Source organism: Ascaphus truei, chromosome 5 (assembly GCF_040206685.1).
Source record: "Ascaphus truei isolate aAscTru1 chromosome 5, aAscTru1.hap1, whole genome shotgun sequence".
NCBI lineage: Eukaryota > Metazoa > Chordata > Amphibia > Anura > Ascaphidae > Ascaphus > Ascaphus truei.
In genome coordinates, this window is record NC_134487.1 from 129,818,124 (window position 1) to 129,826,259 (window position 8,136).

Sequence of the window (8,136 nt, forward strand, 5' to 3'; positions counted from 1 at the left end):
TGTTAACATTTCCAAAACTTCACGTGTACAAGAACATACTTGAAAGTTTGGAAACAACACAGTCTTCAGCATACATACAATAGTAATTAGATAATCTGAAGTCAACAAAACAAGGCCAAAGACATATTTTGTGAATTTTAAAATTTATTTTTTTTGTTCCTTTTGCGAGCGAGTAACAGGCCTGCTTGTTGTCTCTTGAATTTTCCTTTTTCTTTTGCCACCAACTTTAGGTACAACAGAGCCACTTTGAGTGGCCTCTGGCACTTCACGGGCAGGGCTTGTGGCCAGTGACTCACCTACAGGGCTTTTGGGCAGTGACTCACCTACAGGGCTTTTGGGTAGTGACTGTTCACCTACGGGGCTTGTGGCCAGTGACTCACCTACAGGGCTTGTGGCCAGTGACTCACCTACAGGGCTTTTGGGCAGTGATTCACCTACAGGGCTTTTGGGCAGCGATTCACCTACAGGGCTTTTGGGCAGCGATTCACCTACAGGGCTTTTGGGCAGCGATTCACCTACAGGGCTTTTGGGCAGTGACTCACCTACAGGGCTTTTGGGTAGTGACTGTTCACGGACAGGGCTTGTGCCCACTGACACATGTGAGCAAGTTGGTAGACACTGCACAAGTGATGGTTGGTCTGTTTCATGTGTGTCTTGTTTTGTTTTTGTCGCCTCCTTTGTAGGTGTCTGCTGCTGAATTTGTACAGATGGCAGCGGTAGGATGTCATCAGGAACCTGCACAGCAATGTCTGCTACTTGACCGGTAACATTTGGGCCTGGTGAATGAATATCAGATGAATGTGGTGAAAACTGACCTGCATGAACAGATCCTGCCTGTGAGGTGTTGAATTGTGGTACATTAGTCATTCTCCAGTAATTAGCTTGTGTTTGCTGAACAACTAATGCTTCGAATGAGGTGTTGATTTTTTGCAACTGTTTAGGCACTTCAATGAAGACTCTGTGGAGATGTGCCAATTGTGAAACTGTTTCTTCCTGCAGTGCAATCATCCTTTCCAGCACTGTCATCAGGTCAGAATGGCGACGATTTTCTGCTTCCACAATTTTTCCCTCAGAAGCTACAATTGCATCATATGTGGTATTTGCTGGACGTTTTGGCGGTAAAACAGTTTCAATTGGAACCTCTTCATGGTCACTTGCTTGTATTTGTGTGTCTATGGCGGCGGCGGCGGCGGCATCATCATCATCATCATCATCATCATCAAAATCCTCTTCATCATGTTCTACAAATAAATGTACACATTATTAAATGGCATGTTAATCTCTGCTGTGTTACTATGTAATTGTACTGTGTCATAAGTAACAACTAACATGTTTCCATACGTTTTATAACCTCACATTAAAAACTACCTTGACTTAAGAATAATGTTTGGACTCAGTATGAAATATGAGTGAATGAAAACTTGCTGTAAACTCACAACTCCTACATGATAGTTAACATCACTAACACAATACAAGTTGCCTTACACTTCATTTTCACTGACACTAAGTAATCCTATTTAAAGAAGATGTGCAAAACAAATAATGAACATGACAACATAACATATAGAAGAGCACATATTATATGGCCACCAACTGATACACTCACCTTCTAGGTGTGTTGAGCTGGCTGACCCAGGTGAAGACACTTGTTCAGTCTCAGGTGACACATGTCCTTCAGGGGCAACTATATATAACAATAACATAAGTTTTACATTTACATGTGTAAATATTGAACAAACAGTTATTGTATGTTCTGTATTTATGAGTACCTAACAGCATCATTTCCTTAACCCAAAATGTGTGTGTGAAAGTGAACATAAATAGTTGTAATAACAATGTGCATGCCTGTGTACTTAGAACTTTTGAGTTCCCTAACATAAAACATACTATGTTCCTGCAGTAATGCGTGAGGATAAATAGATAAAATTAGTACATAAAAATCATATGTTGTGTAGTGATATCAGTATCATAATGTACATAACTATCATGAGATGACCATTCACAATGGTTATCATGAAGGTGGTCATATTGCAAAAAGTGTTGTTTTTGGTAGAGGATATGTGTGGTACATTAATATAAGATGTGGCACACATGAATGTGGCTGTGACTAAACAAGAAAACACATGCAGTGTGTGATAATGTGTCGTTGATAGTAGTAGTTCAACTATAGATATGAGTGAACTAATGTGTGACGTACGCTTTGATAAGTAATGAGTTGTTGGGGCATTTAGTAGCTAAAGTGAAGCTTTCAAATGAGTGTGATTAACTTCAGTTGTGCTAGTCAGGTTGTAAGAACGGTATTCCCTTCCCCAAAAAGCCTAATCAGCCACACCTTTCAATTACTTGAAACAGGTGAAAATGGTGTGAACTAAGTTGACCCTAAAATGAGGCTGTAATTAGTGTGTGTGCTGAACCCCACCCCCTCTGTTGAAGTGTATGCTGTGATGAGATATTAATTGCAGCTGCTTTAACACAATGGTAGATGAGCTAAATAGTCGTGTGCAGTTTTTAAGTTATGAAAACAATGACATAAAATATGATACGTGTGCCTCATTATGCTGTCTGTATATGACTTAAAGCAAAAATGGACCTTTTCATAAACAACTATAGATGTGTTAGTGCAAGTGATGTTTGTAGGCCATTGCATGCAATATATTTGATGCATGCTTAAAATAGGCAGTAATGTCATGTTTGTCGGAGTAAAATAAATAAAATACACAATAATATTATACATATTTCTGTTCTGTACCTGTAGCTAGTAATAATTTCTCATTAACATGTGTTACACATGTGTACTACCCTGTTGTTCCCCATCTTCGCCCACCATCAATTGCTTCCACTGCAGAAATGCATTTTGGGAATTCACATGTAAATGAGCACGCAATGGCACGTGCTATATTAGTTACTGCTTTTAGTAGGACTACAACATATATGTCTATTTTGAGATATATATATATACAGAATCAGACATATACATATATAGATGCAGGTATGCTTATATTGTGAAGACAGTATAAAAAGCAGTGTAACTATGCAAAATAACTGTAAGCAACGACACGCCTAGTACAGTAATATTTCTCACCTGGTGGAAATTGTGAGGGGTAAATTCCTATATCACGGTCACCAGGTAAGCCTTCCACGACGACGGGAAGTAATTTTGCCCGAAGCAGCTCCTCCAATGGACTTAATATGAGACGTTGTGGTGTCGGCCCACCTCCAGTGCCAGTAGCATGCACGCGTTGGTGTTGTATTTTCTTTTTCAATTTGGACCTAATATCATCAAATCTCTTGTGACAATTCCGCTTGTCCCTCACATGATTCCCACACGCATTGACACCAATGACTATTGTGTCCCACATTTCTTTTCTGCTTGCTGAACTTGTCCGCCCTTGAAAAACATATAAAATATATGAGGTAAATGATTAATAATAGAAGCACCAGTTTCCTACACTGCTAGCTGTTCCAAGAGATAGCAAACATGCTGTTTTATGTGTAATATGTGAAGCACATGAGCATTCACTACTAAACCTATACATGTAAGCAAGGTTGCATTCATATTGTATGCAGTTATGGCAAATTGACCGCCTGTGTTTAGTTGTCCTTGTAAGGCATGATAAAAAGCTGTGTTTCCAGACTAATTAACATAGAAAAATATTCTGAACCCATATTTGCATATGAACAAAACTCAGATGACCTAGGATCACATGTATTTGAATAATAAATGTAAAGGTACACTTACCTAGTAAATGTCCATATATACTGTCATAGTGCTCCAGAATGCCAGTGACAAGAGCTGTATTTTCCTGGTCATTGAAGCGAGGATTACGTGGCTTCTCCACACGTTTCTTCCGAGCAGGTTTAGGGTCAGAGCTTGGCTGGTGCTGACTGGACTCTCCTTCTTCCAATGGAAGAGCCTCCAAAAGCTGCCCACCAGCAAGCACGCCACCACCAGACACCCCATCAGCAACTGCGCCACCAGCAGCACTCACAGCACCAGCACTCCCACTCCTAGCACCAGCACTCCCACTCCTAGCACCAGCACTCCCACTCCTAGCACCAGCACTCCCACTCCCAGCAACAGCACTCCCACTCCCAGCAACAACACTCCCACTCCCAGCAACAGCACTCCCACTCACAGCAACAGCACTCCCACTCACAGCAACAGCACTCCCAGCAACAGCACTCCCACTCCCAGCAACAGCACTCCCACTCCCAGCACCAGCACTCCCACTCCCAGCAACACCACTCGGTGCACCAGCAACATCACTCCCCTGAACAGTACGTTCACTCCGACGCGTACTCGCACGAGTAGCACTCCCACTCCCACCAGCATCACTCTTCCCACGCTTTGCGGGCATACTTCCAGCACTCACAAAAAACAGACAACTAATGTACAGCCAATCACACGAAACACTTCCACATATAAAACAAGACAAAGATGTAAACAAAACAACAATGGACAAAGCTCACCCAATACACAACAAGTCTCTCCGTCAATATGCAATTGTTCAATCAGCCAGCTCTGTGCGTCTCTCTCTCTCTCTCACTCCCAACAACACAGAGAATGATTAGCAGTACACGTTGCCTTTACTGCACCGACACACTTTATTCGAGCAAATACCCAGTATGTACCTGGCAGATACCTGGAATGCGCCGCTCCTCACCTCTGACAAGCCCCGTTGCGTTTGCCTTCCCAGCCTGGGTTCATGCCTGGCTGATGGGCGGCTGATCTGTTAAATAATAATGATTAGGATTTAATAGGCTGCAATGCTTCGCGTGTCTACCAAATGGCATAAATTCATGAATTGTAATGCAGTATATATATATATATATACTGTGCAGTATTGCAGCCAGCGGGAATAAAATGCTTCAATCCCTGCCTGGAAAATAACCCAATGCACTCGGGCAGAAAACAGTCACAAACCTCAATACACCCGGGTATACCCGAATTCGTGGGACTAGCCGAGCTCGAATAAAGTGTGTCGCCAGTGTAAATATGGCGCGCAATCCAATACATGCTTGTTTCGCCTGATTCAGCAAGATTTGTGATTGGGCAACCTATCAGCACCCCGCCACGCACGCCGATACACCTGTGTGTGATCGGATAATCATCGTGAGAGTGGGCGGATTTGTTTTCGGGTTGATTTTGAATGTATTCGGCACTTACTGCATACGGAGAGGAAAAATCGCCATTAACATGACTAATCGGTAAACTTGCCGATTTCACTTAATCGACGCTTACTGCATGAGGCCCTAAGACCCCTAACCATACTACTGCGGGACAGCGGAGTAAAGTATAAATGGGGCTTCCCATTTAGACTAATGGTGCAGCGCAATGGAAAGATGCTCTCAATTAAACATCAAGAAGATATGGAGCACTTTGCTAAAGCACTAAACCTCACCCCTCCTGCCAGCTGGAGAAACGAAGGACCCAGAGAAGAAGAGCCCCCAACCAGGGCCTCGGAAAGGCTGGCGGGACAGAGGGGTCAGAGGATTAAGTAGAAGAACTCAACCCCACACTCTCAGCACATACAAAGGCACCATCCCCAAGAATGACACATAGACCCCACCTTACCAGCACTGCAGGGAGAGGACGAGCACTGCCGGAGATGACTACACCGACCCACCGGGAGAGGAGAGACAGCTGACGAGGGAACAGCACCGCTCTCAAATCTTCACAACCGCTTGCAACACCCACTTCACTTACCTGAAAAGTGAGACGGGGCTCCGATCGGCGGGAGATGGAGGGACCAGCATTCTGCTTTTTTCTTTTTTTTTCCCCCCCTCTTTCTCCCCCTTTCTCGCCATGTCCCCGTCCTCTTGTTGGCTACCTACGGCCTTTCGGCTTCTTTTGGCCCCCGACCCTCCCCGTGTGGGGTCCCTGGAGGTGGAGAGCCGGTCCTTACCGGCCTTATGATCTCCCGAGCCCAGGTCGAACTGCTCCAGCAACCGTGAGTAATCCCTAAAAAATCTCGGGAGAGATTGACGGTGCCGGTCGGGTTGGGGGGGGGGGGGTCACGCAGCGAGTTGAAGGGGGGCGACGCACGGAGGCTACGCCTCACTGGCTGGATGTTAGCGGGTGGCCCAGCCCCGCGACCTGGAAGACCCTTGGTCTGGCCTTGCGGCTGGGAGATGGGGTCTGGGATCTTCGTGGACTGGTTCTGCTGAGAAGAGCGGACCCTCCCCCCTCTCCCCTCCCCGGGTGCCCCCGCGCTTTCCCCTCGGGCGATACCCATACTCACGGCCTGGTGCCGCACAGCCGGGGGAGGCCTGACAGAGAAGAGACACCGAGCCGGGACAATTAAGTTTGAAATTGCCACCCCGCCCACTCGCTTAGCCATAAGGACCGGTGACCTAAGACTAACGCATGATATATGGGCTGAGGGAAAGGCTGACAAGCAGAGGCAAAAATAAGCATCAATGGCCTCGGGCTAAAGGAACTGCTAAGCCACCCACCGAAGCATACACACAAAGGCTGCGTCTAGCAGGAACAAACACCATATACAGCGATCACGCGACAGAGTCAGATACACAAATAGAAAACAAACATCACCAACACAACATAGCTAGACTGCCCCCCCCTCCCCCCCTCCCCCCCCCCCTCCCCCCCTCCCCCCCCCTCCCCCCTCCCCTTTGAAAAAACAACAACATATGCATGGAGACTGAATGATTCACTACTTAATCACCCAGAGATTGAGAGAGAGATAAGATCCTCACTTAAGGACTATTTCTCCCTCAACGTGGGAACAGTCTCCTCTCCAGCAATCCTATGGGAAGCCCATAAGGCAACTATCAGAGGGAAATTTATTTCCATCGCATCCCACAGGAAAAAAGCCCGCCAAACGCTAATCAAAGAACTCACAGAGAATATAAAAGTAATAGAGCAAGCTCATAAAGCAAATCCATCAAAAAAAGTATACAAAACATTAATAGAAGCTAGAACAAAACTTAGACAAACCCAGCTGGAAGACGTTGAAAAGGCCCTCAAATGGACCAATCAACAATATTATGACAAAGGGAACAAAGCTGACAGACTATTAGCCAGTAAATTAAGAGGGATACAAAAAAGATCCCAGATAACGGCGATCAAGAGTAGGTCTGGAGAAATTCAATATAGTGAAAGCAAAATAGCAGCAGAATTTACTAAATACTACACAGAACTATACAACCTAAGAACTAAAAACGGCCGACCCGAACCGATAGCGTCAGAAACTATAACTCAATATTTAAATAAATGTCAACTCCCCTCACTGACGGAGGAGGAAAACACAGTCCTCAATGCTGAGATTTCAAAAGAGGAACTGGAAGAGGCGGTCAAATCACTAAAGCTCACTAAGTCTCCTGGCCCTGACGGTTTCACAAATGTCTACTACAAAAGATTCTTGCCAACCCTATCCACGCATCTGCTAAAAACATTCAACCATTTCATGGAAGGGAACCAAATCCCTCCAACAATGTCTCTAGCCAATTTGGCAATAATACACAAGGAAGGCAGAGACCCGATGCAATGTGGAAGCTACCGTCCAATCTCCCTCCTCAACAGTGATCTCAAGCTATATAGCAAAATTTTAGCAAACAGATTAAACCCAATATTACCGAGGTTAATCAACATTGATCAGGTAGGATTTGTTGTGGGGAGACAAGCCTCTGACAACACCCGAAAAATAATCGATATTATCGATCATGTCCACCTCACAGGCACCAAAGCACTACTGTTAAGCTTAGACGCAGAGAAGGCGTTCGATAGAATATACTGGCAATTTCTGGACCAGACTATGTGTAAATTTGGCTTTAAAGACACATACCTAGAGGGGGTCCGTAGACTATACCAAAATCCATCAGCAACGATAAAACTACCAGGGGGGACTAACCAAAGATTCGAGATAACTAATGGGACTCGACAGGGGTGCCCCCTATCTCCTCTCCTCTTTGCGCTAACGATAGAACCACTGGCTTCAGCAATACGACTCAATAAAGACATCCAGGGAATAGATATTGGAAATAGGCAGCATAAAATTTCTCTATTCGCAGATGATGTCATCTTAACCCTCTCCAAACCCCAAACCTCATTACCCAACCTTCAAAAAGAACTCCGAGACTTTGGAAAAATCTCAGGATATAAGATAAATAATGACA

The 8,136-nt window shown here is 44.7% G+C and overlaps 1 protein-coding gene across 1 annotated transcript; it reads right to left on the reverse strand.

Moving 5' to 3' along the window:
• Positions 1–31: 31 nt before the first annotated feature.
• LOC142494670 (uncharacterized) lies at positions 32–6,236 on the reverse strand. Its single transcript, XM_075599103.1, has 4 exons — positions 6,063–6,236; positions 5,403–5,469; positions 1,607–1,684; positions 32–1,241 (listed from the first exon to the last, which is right to left on the reverse strand). Exons 1-4 carry the CDS (start codon positions 6,234–6,236, stop codon positions 145–147), a joined length of 1,416 nt encoding a protein of 471 aa, XP_075455218.1. The 3' UTR covers positions 32–144.
• Between the last annotated feature and the right edge of the window lie 1,900 nt (positions 6,237–8,136).

Coding starts and splice junctions, on each gene's coding strand:
- LOC142494670 (XM_075599103.1), bottom strand. CDS start 6,236: ATGGGTATCGCCCGAGGGGAAAGCGCGGGGGCACCCGGGGAGGGGAGA. Junction 5,470..6,062: donor CACCCGCTAACATCCAGCCA/GTGAGGCGTAGC, acceptor CTGTCCCGCCAG/CCTTTCCGAGGCCCTGGTTG. Junction 1,685..5,402: donor TTCTCCAGCTGGCAGGAGGG/GTGAGGTTTAGT, acceptor TGTTATATATAG/TTGCCCCTGAAGGACATGTG.